This window comes from Tenrec ecaudatus, chromosome 9 (assembly GCF_050624435.1).
Source record: "Tenrec ecaudatus isolate mTenEca1 chromosome 9, mTenEca1.hap1, whole genome shotgun sequence".
NCBI lineage: Eukaryota > Metazoa > Chordata > Mammalia > Afrosoricida > Tenrecidae > Tenrec > Tenrec ecaudatus.
In genome coordinates, this window is record NC_134538.1 from 71,161,859 (window position 1) to 71,176,582 (window position 14,724).

Sequence of the window (14,724 nt, forward strand, 5' to 3'; positions counted from 1 at the left end):
AGTATGTCTGCAAAGATTTAATTTTCTTCATTAATTTCCACCATATTTTAAAAATCATAATACTGAAAATATGTTTTTTAACTTTATCAGAGGATTGTCTTAACATTAAATATCTGCGCATATTTGTTTCAGAATTAAAGAAGACTCTATTTATCTTCGTTTACGGAAAAGAAACCGCTGCAATCACAGAGACTACCAAAATATTTCAAAAAATGGTATGTAGCTCTCCATTGACACTTGTCCCCTTCTTTCATGGCAGATGCTCTTTTATAAAATACAAAAGCAGCTGAGAGTTAGGTAACGAGGATCCCAGGGTAACTGAACCGCTCTTCTCCTTAGCCCTATTCCCCATTGGGGAGATCAGCCTGGACTTCCCTTTTGCCTACAGCAAAGACCAGGATTCCCTGAATGGTGCAGATGGTTATGTACTTGGCTGTGATTTAAAAAAAATTAGAAGTTCAAGTCTACTCAACGTGCTTCAAAATAAAGGTCTGGAGAGCTATTGCCAACCATGAAACCGTTCCATCCCTGTGGAGCACGGTTGTCCTCTGACACGCGTGAGGCCAGAGTGGACTGACCAGTGACTAGGAGCGATCCAAACAAGACTCGTGGGCCCCAGGGGAAAGGGCAGGTCATCCAGCAGCAAAACCCTATCAAGACCATGGCGTGCAGCATTCAAGGAGGCAAGGCCGGAAAGAGCAATGCCCGAAACCTACTCAGGGCCACGGCAAAGGCTCTGCCCTTCCCTTTGGTCAAAGGGCTTCCACCTTCGTTCTGGGGCTGGAAATGTAAGCAAAGTGTTTCTAAGTGCAAGCTGTCTCCTTGGGATGTTTCTTGTAACAACTCTCAACCATGGGTGGATATATTCATTGAAAACATGTCCACAGAAATTTGATTTTGAGTTTATAAGAAAGGAAGCCATTTTCAGAGAGTTGTTGAGATGGGCAGGTTTCCTGAAACCAGATTCTGGGTTTCCCAGGCTTCGGTGTCTTCTTGGTTTGCCTCTTACCTCTGTGGATCTCAATCCCCCTTCTCAACCCAGAATTGGTGCATGGACCCAAGTTTTAATAAAAACCCTTTGGTCTGTAATGTGTCCCCAGGCAACGTCCTGTGCTGCCATAATGCAGACATGGAGAATATTGAGTGTGTGTGTGGCCCCTGCTTCGTCCTAAGCCTGGGAAGGTACTACACCTCGGCCTTGGCTGGCACTCTTGACTCTCACTCCTGACGCTGCCCCAACAGTGTTCATAACACAGCATCTCTGAGCAGATTACGCTTGGCGCACGACGCTCAACTTATTTGCCATCCCTGTGCTACCTCTAATTAATGAGAGAGCGTTGAGGACGTTTCCAAGACACATGGATTTTAGCTAACCATATTCTCTTAAAAATGGTATATTTCCTAAATATACATTAACTAAATATATTATCTAAAAATAACATATTTCTTTAATAGATTTCTTAAATGTTCTACACAGAATGCATTTCTACTCTTCTAAAACCAATACATATTTTTTCTTTTTTCAATAACAAAATCGCTGCTTTAATTGCTGCTAGCGGCCATCAAGTTAAAGCCAAGTCATGGTGACGCTATGTGTTGCCTCATAGACTAAACCTACATGAAAACAGCTGCATAGGCTTTTCCTTGCTGTCCTCCTATCAGAAGCATATTAGCAGGCTGCCTCCCATGGTTCCACAGGGTGGACTGAACCTGCCAGCCTTGACATTAGCAGTCAGGAGCACACTGTCTGCGCCACTCACTTACAAAGCTCGTACAATGTGCGTGAGGATACAGTAGTAAGAACACTCTAGCTACAATGCTCCAGGTACTCTTTACAACAGCACTGTAAGGCAAGTCTGATTATATTTTTCCAGGACCACGAGACCACTGATTGTAATCGTTGTGAGGAAGGTTGAAGGAGGGAAAGGGAAGGGAAAATTACAGCATCCACCTTGATTGCAGTATTCAACCCAATAAAATTCATTAAAAGCTATTTCTTAGAACCGAAAGGTTATCATGATGATCTCCCACCATTACAGAAGAGAAAATAGGTGCATGAAATGGACAGGACCCGTGCCCCAGTTCACAGAAGTAGTAGGCTGCTAGACTCTGTACCCAGGTCTGTCTGACTGTATTCACCAATATAGATTGTACAGTCACCCCTCAGTGATCTGTAGTGCTCTACGGAAATGCATCATCCTCTTTTCATAGAAACTAAACCAAGGGTTTGACGAGACACTAAACCTGAACCTGGCTGTAACCATCACAAATACAGATTGCCAAATACAGCTTCTTTTTGCATGTTCTCTTATCCTTCAGTGAAAAATCCAAACAGTCCCAAAGCTATCAAAAGCATCCTGTCAAAAAACAAAGGACAAAACTGCATCCATGATACAGCTGATAGCAAGGCCTTTGGGTGGCACAAACAGTTTGCACTCCATGATGAACCTAAAGATCAGTGGTTCAAATCCATCCAGGAACACCACAAAACGAAGGCCTCATGATCTGCCGTCATAAAGATTCTAGTCAAGGAAATGCTACACAGCAGAGTTCTAGTCTTGGACATCTGCAGTCACGATGAGTCAAAGCCAGCTCGATGACAATGGGTGCCAAGTCAGACAATGATGATGAAAAATCTATAAATTCTCATTTGGCAAAGCTTATAAATCACTGATAAAAGAGAAATTCAGATATAAAATTGGACAAAATATATCTCTCTTATATTTGAAAAGGAAGAAAGAAAATAGCTTGCAAATAGGAAGAAAGACTGCTTTAAAATCATTTTAAAAGGAAAGAATGATGTAAAGTGTTTATAAACCAAAAAATACACCATTAAAGCTTTGGTTAAAAAAAAAAAGAGAGAAGTCATTATGTTTGGCAAGATTTATGGGTGATTGCTTTTCATTCTTTCTACCTTTTTGTGTTCCAAGCTTTCATTTTTATTTTTTTAATTTCATATACAGAAAAATATATGTATTTTTTAACAATTTATTGGGGCTCATACAATTCTTATCACAGTTCATACATATACATACATCAATTGTATAAAGCACATCTGTACAGTCTTTGCCTTAATCATTTTTTCTCCTCTTTTCTTTTTTTACATTTTATTAGGGACTCATACAACTCTTATCACAATCCATACATATACATCAATTGTATAAAGCACATCCATACATTCCCTGCCCCAATCATTCTCAAGGCATTTGCTCTCCACTTAAGCCCCTTGCATCAGGTCCTCTTTTTTTTTCCCCCTCCCTCCCCTTTCCCCCTTCCCTCATGTGCCCTTGGTAATTTATACATCGTTGTTTTGTCATATCTTGCCCTATCCAGAGTCTCAGCAATAACAAATTAAAACAAAGATAAATCTCAATCGAAGAGGAATGTTAAAAGTTACAATACATTTGAAATGGGTCGCATAGGCTCAAAGGAAAAAGGGTTATATTTGAACCTGATGCGTCCGCACTAACCCACTTTCCCATGCATTCTGCATGATCGCAAGGCCGCTCACATTCCAGGCCAATGGGCACAGTGTTTCTCCTTCGCTTGTGTCAAGCTTTTCATGTTTATATGAAAAATACTCACTGCCATCGAGTTGTTGCCAATTCAAAGCAACCCTGTAGGATAGTATAGAACTGCCTCTGTGGGTTTTCTGAGACTGTAACTCTTTGTGGGAGTAGAAAGCCCCTCTGTCTCCTGAGGAGCAGCTGGTGGTTTCAAACTGCTGACCTTGCCATTAGTAGCCCAACATGTAAGCAACATATAAGTCTCCAGGGCTCCTTTTACATGAAATCATCTACAAATTAGTAATAAACTAGAAAGAAACAGAGTCAAAGGCAGTAGTCACATAGCTGAATGGACCAAGGTCACATAGCTGAATGGACCAAGGTCACATAGCTGAATGGACCAAGGTCCCATAGCTGAATGGACCAAGGTCCCATAGCTGAATGGACCAAGGTCACATAGCTGAATGGACCAAGGTCCCATAGCTGAATGGACCAAGGTCACATAGCTGAATGGACCAAGGTCACATAGCTGAATGGACCAAGGTCCCATAGCTGAATGGACCGGGTTTGGGTCCAGTGCTAAACCACAGGGCTCAGCAGAAGTGCAGGCTGCGAGCTACTCTCTCCACATTCATTCTGCCACTGCTGCTCTCCCTGCGGCCCAGACACATCTCGTCAACATTACTTCTCTGCCCACACGAGAGCATCGATCTTTTATAAAATCTAAAAGGCCAAAGCAAGATGCTTAAAAAAAACAAAGAAACCCAAAACCCAGTGCATAACCCACAACTCTCTGTCAGTTTGCTGTGCCGTGTTAGCTTGTGCGTTGCTGTGAAACTGGAAGCTAGGTCAGTGGGATCTCGGGTGCCAGCAGGTCACCCAAAGTGAACAGGTTTCAGCGGAGCTTTCAGACCAAGAGCAGACAACAGGGAAGTACCCAGCTCCGCACTTGGAGGAAGAAGCCGCTGCGAACCTTATGCCTCGCTTCGAAGCATTTTCAAAGACTGCAAGTCTAAACAAAGGAAAAGAGCCTTATCGGAGACACTGCTGGCAGATGGGCCCCTCAGGTCCGGAGACACTGGAAGGGTAAATCTGCAGCACAAGCCCTCTTTAGAATATGGGAGAGCAAGAACGTTACTCTGAGGATGACAGTGCACCTGACCCCAGCCAAGGTATTCTCCATCACCTCGCATGCCTGTGAAAGCTGGACGGGGAATCAGGAAGACTGTCAAAGAATCGATGTACTTGAATTGTGGGGCTGGAGATGAACTTTGAAAGTACTGCGGACTGCTAAAAGGAAAAAAACCATCTGTATTGGAAAAAGTAAGGCCAGAGTGTTTCTTAAAGGCAAGACTTCGTGGTGCCTACGTTGGCCGTATTGTGCAGAGAGACCGGTCCCTGGAGAAGGGCATCCTGCTGGGTACAGCAGAGGAGCAGTGAAAGAGCGGGAGGCCTTCGTGAGCTGCACTGACACAGGAGCTGCCTCACGGGGCTCAACCAGAGGAACGATGGTGAGGCTGGTGGAGGGCCAGTGTTTCATCCTGCTGTTCATAAGGTTGCTATGGGGCAGAGCCACCTCATGGCGCCTAACAACCACAACAACAACCGACAATGACACCACTCTTTTGTGAGTCGTCATATTGACAGCAGTCCTTTAATATTCTGATGGTGGGGATCGAGGGGGGACCAGGATTCGGGAGCAGAATGTAATCATGAAAAAAAACCACTTTTGTCAAAACTTGATCGACACCTGTGCCTTCTCAGACAGTTGTCTGATGAGTAGATGGCAGGGAAACGGGCGGGGGGGGGGGGGTGTTAGAGTGCCTTCCTTTTCTTTCAATCGGCAAGCCTTAAAAGTACAGAAAATCTTCACGTTGTCTAGTTTAATTTCTTTAAAGAGGCTTCTTGACTCGTTTTCTGAAAATGTGATTCTAAGTTTCTCAGAGTTACTCATTATTCTGCTTTAGCCTCCCGCCTCTCTTCCTCTCTTCTGTGGCTTTGCCTTACTGTAGATTTTCTTTTGATATTATGCAGCCTGACTTCCCGCTCCGAGTTATTTCAATTACTCCCCGAGGTCTTTATTAGATATAGGAAACGCCAGCTTTCCGCGTTCTGCATATTTATGGCTCTACACTTACTTTTTTCAGATCCAACGAGAGAGAGGAAGGAGCAGAATGGGAGGAAAGAGGTGAATCGAATACTAAAAGGTTTCTTAAAAATTGCATTGTAAGAATTAAAGAAACCGCTCCTGTTTCCTCAAAAGTTTCTTTGCGTAATCACAGCCAGATGTAATCACAGCCAGAATCCTATATAGCATCCATGACCAAATTTATTTGGCCTCCCACCCAGTTTTAAAAAAATTACTCCAGGGCGTGGTGCCCCAGCAGACTGGACTGGAAAACACTCCTGAAGGCCAACAAATGATCCTTGAACTAAAAAAAAAAAAATTGCTCAGTATCTCCCACCTCTGCCTGTAATTAAAATCATTTGTACTACCGCCCATCATCAAGGATAAAGTGTTGGTGCCTGCTTTTGCAGCACCCCCTGAATCATCATTCCATTGCCCCTCCTCAGGGCAGTTCGCCCACCTCGGAAACACTGCTGTAGGGTCACTGTGCACTAGAATTGACTCACTGGTAGTGAATTTGATATGGACTGGAGATTGTAAGGCTTCCCTAAGTGGTACAAATAGGTAAGCGCTTGACTACTAACCAAAAGGCTTTTGTGTTGAATTCACCCAGAGTGCCTCAGGAGAAAGGCCTGGCAATCTACTTCTACGATATTACATTAACGATCCTGCAGAGCAGTTCTACTCTGACACACACGGATTCCCTATGACTCAAAACCGACTCTCTTGAAACTGGTTTGGTTTCGGCGTTTGCACGGGTTCCTCAACCGCTGGTGGCAGACTTCTCACCTCCCATGTAAGAGCGGCAAGCTTCCTTCATTGGTATCTTTCTGAAAATCAGCCAACGAAACCCCGGTGGATCAAAATGATTCCATCACGATGGTGCCATCATGGGAATGGCTTCAGAGCAGGCAGCATTTGGTTCCATTGTGCATGAGGCCCCAATTGGACTCAGCAGTGTCTAGCAACAATGACAATAGGAATTTATAAAGCATTTTAAGATATGAAATAGAGAAGTTGTCTTTCATAAGGAAGTTCAGAACCTTGGGCTGCTTGAAAATTAGCAAAAGCAATGGTTTCCAGCAGCTTTGATAAGCTTCCAAGTGGGAGAGCAGCCAGATCAGGGAAGGGGAGAGCCAATCACTGAGGAGTCGGCTGACTCCTTTCCGAATGCCATCGTGTTTCCCAGGGAACAAAGACGAAAGTGGTTTCCTCTGTTGCCTGATAGTCCTGGAATAGGTTTGTGACCTGGACACACCATTCACTCCTCTTGCTTGGTGTCCTCTCTGTAAACTGAGGGCAGAGGTGACCAGGGTGACCACAGGCGTTCATTCGGGGGCCTCCTAAATGAGCAGTCAGTTGGAGTGCCCCATCTTCATCCTATTGCTGGGGGGAAAGGAGGCGCCCAAACTCAACCGAGAACACCTGCCTCCTCACCTGTTAGAAAGCCCGGCCCGCTAAGCTTGCCCTTTCTCCAATATAGACAATTCCTTAAACTATATCCCATGACATTGTATAATTCATCACCAAGCCTGATGAGAGATTAACCCCCTTGGTGCGCCCTTGACACAACTAGAGTCACAACAGAACAGACCCAGTGGTCATGCGTTGTTCTGAGGTTGAGTAAGACAAATCAAGTGCTTCCTGGAATTTCATCATCAAGGTGTCATGGGAAAACAGGTAGTAATTGTCCCTGCCATCTGTAGATAGTTAGTATTTTTAACAGTCAGTCATTGTTAAATGTTGTTGTTCGTTTCTGCCATGTCAATGCCGTCTCATGGTGTCCTGTGTACAACAGAACTAAACACTGCCCTGGTCCATGCCATCTTCATTTAAGTCAATCGTCACAGCTACCATGCCAATCCCTCTCACCTACGGTCTTCCTCGCCCTTACTGGCACTCTACTTCACCAAACATATTGCCCCTTCCAGTGACTGTCTTTCTCAATGGCATATCAAAATAAAGGCTATGTTGTGATCCATAAGATCTGCAGAGAGAAAGACATTGTATTTTAAGCTAGAAATACCTCACCAGGAATCAGCAAAGAGATGGAGTCTGCACCACATAAACCCACCAGTCTCACCTGGCAGACTGTGCACTATGGTCATGGAGAGAAAATGGAATAATTTCCAAAAGTAGATTGCCAGGCATTTCTTCTTAGTCTGTCTTAGCTTGGAAACACTACTGGAACCTGCCCACCGTGGGTGCCCCTGCTGGTAGTTGAAATGCTGGTGGCATCGCTTCCAGCACCATAGCAACACGCAAGCCACCACAGTACAACACACGGGCAGGTGGATGGTGGCTTCCAGCACAACTCTTCTTTTAAGGGAAGAAAAGGCTATTTGAAAGAACAAAACTACGCTGAAAAGATTGTAATCCAAGTTAGGAAGGCTACCAATGACTGCTGGCTCATCAATTGCAACAACTGTACAACAATAAATGCAGAATGTTAATAATATGAAAAGCAGTGGGTTGGGGGTGAGGGGGCATATGGGAGTTCCATACTTCCTGCCCAATTTGTCTGTAAGCATAAAACTGCTCTAAGAAATAACATCCATTTAAAACAATCGCACGGCAAAACCTAGCACTCTGCATGTCCTCAGAGCCCAGTCTAGCAGCCAACGGGGCTTGATGATGGGTCTACATGGTGCCGACTCTACCACTTTGCAGTTCCCAAGCAAGAGTATTCTAGTTTGGAATATAATGTCTTTTTCCCTGGCAGACTTCCGCATTGTGGTTTTGCAAGTTGAGCAAAATCTCCGTGCAAACACCTGTTTGGGGTTGTTTTGTTTTCAAAAATTCAAATGTGCTTAAGAGTGTGTCTTTTCCCGGGCCAAGCTTTCTTTCACACAATCTTCTGAGCATTCTCTCCTCGCAGAGCATGGCTCACCTGGCTTACCCACTGGGAGGAATGGGGAGCTGGAAGACTCATTGGAAATATGTAGAGGTGGGAAAATGGAGCACGTTAGTATTCCAGTGAAGTGTGTGTGTGTGTGTGTGTGTGTGTGTGTGTGTGTGTGTGTGTGTGTTGGCAGCCTGGCCTTTTGCTGCAAACCAAATTTGGTTTGAGCCTTCTCAGTTTCTCCATTCTCCTACCACTGCATATGACAAACTTTATGCTGCCAGATCTGTTCTCTGGGCCTTGAATAGACAACCTGGAAGAAGGGGTACGTGTGGAGAAAGATAAGGAACCAAGCCAAACAAAGCAAAATCTCATGCCACGGAGTCCATGGCAAATTGTGAAGATCCTACAGCACAGAGTAGAACTGCTCCCAAGGCTCAAGTCTTCAAGAAAAGACAGATGACAATAAAATCAAGTGCAGGATCCAGAGAAAGAGAGAGAACTTTGCAAAAGCATCCTTATATATTCCACGCAGACCACTGCCACAAGGAAACTTAGAGTGATGACTGAAGTCCCATCTTCTAGTAAAGACAGTGACCCAATATACGTTCTACCCTTATCCTGCCTCATGAACACAAAGGAGACCATTCCCGCAAGCACAGTCTAGGATTTATGATACCTCACAAATGGAAAACTGCGCTTGGAAGAGCCATCACATAGGACCCACTGCAACACACCAGTCCTAACTTCAGAGAATGTATCCTCTCGAGTTGCAATGATTCCACGAGTGTGCTTGAGCCTCACTCATTGTAGTAAATACAGAGGACAAAACGACTACGTGCTCAGGAGTGCCTAGACCCGTGACCTCACTTCAACTAATTCCACAACCTCAAGGAGGCACGTGGGAGATCAGTTTCCCTGTGTGCAAAATAGATCATCTCAAATTCAACCAGATCATCTCAAATTCCATCCAGGCTCTATGAATCTGTAATTAGAAAGCATGGCGGCCCACCAACTCACACAATGTGTAAGTGTTGTTGTTGTTTTTATTGAATTCATTGCTGAGATCTCAAAACTAAGGTATTTTACATAGAAATTCAATTTTTGATTCTTCTTAGAAAACCAGCAGCTCTGTGTCCCTGAGCCCATTTCTTGCATGCCAGCCACAGTTGATCTGAACAGAGGCCTCCCCTTTAGATGGATAGGTTTATGCAGTTGAGCAATACAACACTGCTCCCTTCCTACATGGACTCAGCCACTCAGCCATTGTGGCCATTTCCATTCACAACCACTCTCCCAAGTCAACGGGACCAGGAACTCTACAAGTGAAGTCGGACACGTACTTCAGACACAAGTCCTAAGATGGAAGAGAGTGACAGAGCTCCAAGAGGTGACCAAGCCCTAGGCATCCAGCAGAAGGAAAGAAGGTATCTCAAGGAGATGTCCTTTTATAGGTGGAAAAGAAGGAATCATCGTCTTGCTGGTAAAGTCAGAGAACTCACCAAAACGATTTTGCTTCCTCCACAAGCAAGAAAACCCTTGGAGGAGCATGCCCTGAAGATAGAAACATTACTTGGACTTTACTACAAGCCAGAAAGAATAAGTTGGTATCCTTTCTATCTCCAAATAGCTCATCATATTTTGTCCATGAATATTGCTAGGGGCAATTGGTAAGGACACAACCGCCCAGAGTCATCCATTAAGAATATAGGTAAATTTAGCTAGAGAGTTGTTTGAGGTTGTTATTGATATTATTGGAGTGGAGCCCTGTTGACATAGTAGGAGTCCTAGTGGCCTAGTGTGTAATGTATTAGCTGTTCGAAACCACAAGGTCAGCAGTTTGAAACCAGCAGCTACTCTGGAAGAAAGATAAATCTTTCTACTCCTGTAAACAGTCTCAGAACCCCAAAGAGGAAGTTCCACCTTGTCCTACAGGGTCGCTCTGAGTCAGAATTGGCTCAATGGCAGTGAGTTTGAGTTTGGTTGGTGAATTACAGTTGAGTTATTAACTACGAGGCCATCAGTTCAAGCTCACCAGCCCTTCCACAGGAGAAAGATGAGGTTGTTTCCACAAGGATTTAAGGTATCAGAAACCCAGAGGTGGTTCCACTCAGTCCTATAGGATTATAATGTACTCAATGGCCATGACTTTTGGTTTTATAGTTATTATTATTTTTACAGATTTTAGCTAATACTAATTATTTAAATTGAATTCTCTGGATAGCCCCAAAAGCTTGTGATTTGAATCCACCCAACAGCACCACTGAAGACAGGTCTGGAGACCTATTTCTGAAAAATCACAGGCACTAAAAAACCCATGGAATACAGTTCTACTTTGACACATAGAGTCACTGATATGGTTGGTGGGGAGGGGTGGGGAGCGGGGAGGTTGCTGGTTTCTCTAAACACCATATACTTGCCATATGCACTTTACATCCCCACTTAATCTACACAGAGGCCCCTTTTTACGGAAGAGAAACTGAGGCTCAGAAATGTTAAATAACTTTCCCAATGTCAATTAGCTTGTGTAGAAGTGGTAGAACTTACATCAATGTCTTTCTCAGACCAAAGTTTATGCTCCCAACCATGGCATAGTTTCCTCTGGCCTCTGGCCTCTATAGCTACCATCCTGCTGCTGCAGACAACCAAGATCATCCCTGGAGGCTGCATTAGACGCTTCAATCCAGCACTCTGTGCCAGTGCACTTTATTAAGAGTAGCCTTTTTGGAAACAGGGAAACACAAGAAGAAGGTCAGGGGAAATAAAGGTCAAGGGAGAAATGAGTATTGATCCAGACTTAGCTAAATTCAGTTACACACACAATGGCTTGTTATTCTTATAGCTAAAGATGTCTATTCTGGAACAAAATTGAGGTTATGCAATGTATTGACTCACTGAGTTTCTACTATTATATTGCTAAATATGCCTAACTTGAATTTACTCATGAAGAAACTAAAATAAGTGAAAAGTTATGGCCTTTCCCTAAGTTTCAGGTCATGAAAGAAATGGGGAGCTGTCTGCACTAAAAGAAACTAAAAAAAAGTAGTTACTAAATGTGATTCTGGATAAACCCTGGACAAGAAAATAGTCTTTGGTGGGGCAATTAGTGAAATTTAAATAACGTATATAGCCTTTCACTCAAACTCACTGCCTTTGAGTCAATTCTGGCTCATAGCAACCCTATAGGACAAGGTAGAAGGGTCCCTTTTGGATTCCTGAGATTGTAACTCTTTACAGGAGTTGAGAGCGCTGTCTTTCTCCTGTATAGAGCCTAGATAATAGTATTTATATAAATGGCAATGTCCTGATTTTGATCTTTGTACTATGATTGTGGAAAGTGTTCACATGTAGCGCATCTAAAATATGAAAAATCTTTGTTCTATTTTTGCAACCTTTCAAAAAGTATTTCAAAATTAAAATATAAGACAACTTTTAAAAGCTATGTTAAGATATTGGAGAATATTGGGGAGGAACAAGTGGGCACTCAGCAAATTCTCAACGAACTCAATTGAGAATCCCCTGAGACTTTGAGAGGAGACAGCAGGAATTATTGGCAACAAAAGAACTGAGATGCTTGTATTTGGGGAACCCTGACCCCGTATGGTCACAGCAGTAAAGACAGCCTTTGGTTCCAATTTCTTTTATTCTTTTACATTTTTATCCAATTTATTTTTAAATGCTTGATCTAAAAGGTAACTTCTTTCACATAGACTTACATGCCCGTGAGCATTAAAACACTTGCTATTCCTCCTGAGTACCAAATGTGTCTCAACGATGACAGTAGTGGATTATAATAGAAACTTATCAAAGCAAAACATTTCAATTTGACACATCTCATTTAGAGGGACAAGCATTCCCTTTTTATATAGGATTCTCATTTCCATTTTTCATTACTTGCAAGTCTTTGGGATTCAAAGCATCGCTGAGCAGTGGAGACAATCAATCCAGGTTGGGCTATTTATTATTTATTTATTCTATCCCTGGCTTCTTTTCATTCCATGCAACTGGTCCAAATTAAAGCAGACCATATGAAGAATATATATGTATTTTAAATTTATTTTTATTAGATAAAATTCACTATTTTACAATTCAGTGATGGTTTCACCTATTCACACGCTTCGTGAGCTTGTCAAGATTGCCATTCTGAATCCTGATCCAAAAGGGGAAGACTTTCTGAAGCCATGGAAGGTGGCCGAGGCCATGAAATTGCTCTGATATAATCTTTAAATTTTAAATTTAAAAGAATATCTCCTGTAGTCTTCCTAAAACCTAAGAATAATTTTACTTAACTAGTAAAAAAAATCTCTGCTTTGAGTCACATCTTAGTTATCTAGCTCTAGTTTTGTTGTTACAAGTAGGTACTGTAATAAACAGAAACATATCATCTCACTGTTTAGAAAGCTGGGAATTGAAATTCAGGATACCCATTTAGAGAGAAGGCTTTCTATTGCCATTAGCTAACAATTTATGAGATGAGTCCCCATCACTTGTTCACATCTGTGGGAGCAATGTTCCTTGGAGACTTCCATAGGTCCTGGCATCGATTTTACCTTTAGTCTAGAAAGTTCTCGGCACAGGAAGCCTAAATTCATAGGATGCATTCCACGTCCAGCTCTGTTTTCTTGGTGGTGCAGAAGTCCTGCTAAAATAACAATCTGTGGATTATCAAGGGCTCTTGAGGGAGCGAGGAGCAGGGAGGGAGGGACGAAAAAAAGAGGACCTGATGCAGAGGGCTTAAGTAGAGAGCAAATGCTTTGAGAGTGATTAGGGCAAAGAATGTACGGATGTGCTTTATACAATTGATGTATGTATGTGTGTGGATTGTGATAAGAGTTGTATGAGCCCCTAATAAAATGTAAAAAAAGAAGAGAAAAAAGAAATAAATAAAATAAAAGGTGCTGCAGGCCATGCCCTAGGGAGATTCCCCTTACCTCAGAGATGCAACCTGAGTGTGGGTGTTGCCTTCCACCCTGATGCCCATACCACTGACTGGCCAATCACTCAAACCACATCATGAAGGATGATTACGTCATTGCCAAACAACTGAGAATTGTGGCCCAGCCAATGGTGTGTACTTGTGGGTACACAATTCAATGTGTGACAAGCATCATGCTCTTTTAAGAATTATTTACATGGGGTGAAATTAGCAACAACTCAAAAGATAAAACAGGAACCTTCGGGAGCAGTGAGTTCATGTTAATGAATGAGCAATAGGTCAGAAGAGGAGGTGAGAATGTTCTCACAACTCCACGAATGTCATAATGTCATTAAATTGTACATGTAGAACATGTTGAATTGGTGTAGGTTTTGCTGTGTATACGTATATTAATAACAACATAAAGCTAAATAAAAGAATAGAAATGTTAATTTTGAATCCACACACCTCCAGAGGGCAAGATGATAAGCAAGTAGATTCCACCATTTTTAGTTGCCAATATCAAGGTGTGCTACAGTCTTCTGGAATCCCCTTTAAACAGACTCCTCTGCCTTTATTTTTACGGAGTGAGAAAGAAGACCAGGAACCACTGTCTGCTCCTTGTATTGGAAGCAGAAATGAACTGGCCGTTGTTATCAGCCCTGAGGCATCCTGGGATGTGTCTGCTCCTCTCACCTTCTCTGTCCTTTTTCTTTCCCTCTTCTTCTTCTCCTTTGTTAACAAAGAACACAGCACTGTTATTTTAAGTTTTCCTTTTCTTGTCTATCGAAATAGATTGGCTTTAAGATATAATTACATGTTCCATGTTAGAAGCACTGGGTTATTTATAGGAGATATGAGTTTTTCTTGGATGAAGATAGAAATGTGTCAAAACACTCGTGCTTAAAAAAAATTTTCATGTGTGGATGAGGAAAACTCTGAGTTTTTCCTAGAAATGTTTTCCAATTGCTCGTGTATACTTGTTTCTTCGAAGAAAACCAACTGGATACAAAGTGGCTCTATCTCATTGCGATCTAAAACACAAAATCTCGATGTACCTTTGGAAAATAGGAAGCAAGTCTGCAGGACTTAAAACAAGCAGCCATCTAAGTGAGGGGTTAGATAAGTCTGCATAGAGACGCACACCGGCCTGCAATCGTCCAAGGACTGTAAATAATAAAACCTGAATCCAAAGGAGAGATTGGTATCAGGACTTAAATTGTGAGCACCTGGTTTGCAGAAAGCTGTGGATGACGATGAAAATCCCAAATCCATTAGCAGGGTCCCCACATGGATCAAGCCTCTGGTGAGTTCGCTCTCACCATAGTCCATT

General features: G+C 42.6%; 1 protein-coding gene across 1 annotated transcript in view; it reads left to right on the plus strand.

Moving 5' to 3' along the window:
* AOAH (acyloxyacyl hydrolase) overlaps positions 1-14,724 on the plus strand; it is a 248,111-nt gene that overhangs the window by 183,346 nt on the left and 50,041 nt on the right. The window contains exon 13 of the mRNA XM_075557546.1: positions 133-215. Within this exon, the coding sequence (XP_075413661.1) occupies positions 133-215 (83 nt within the window). The remainder of the gene's footprint in view (positions 1-132; positions 216-14,724) is intronic.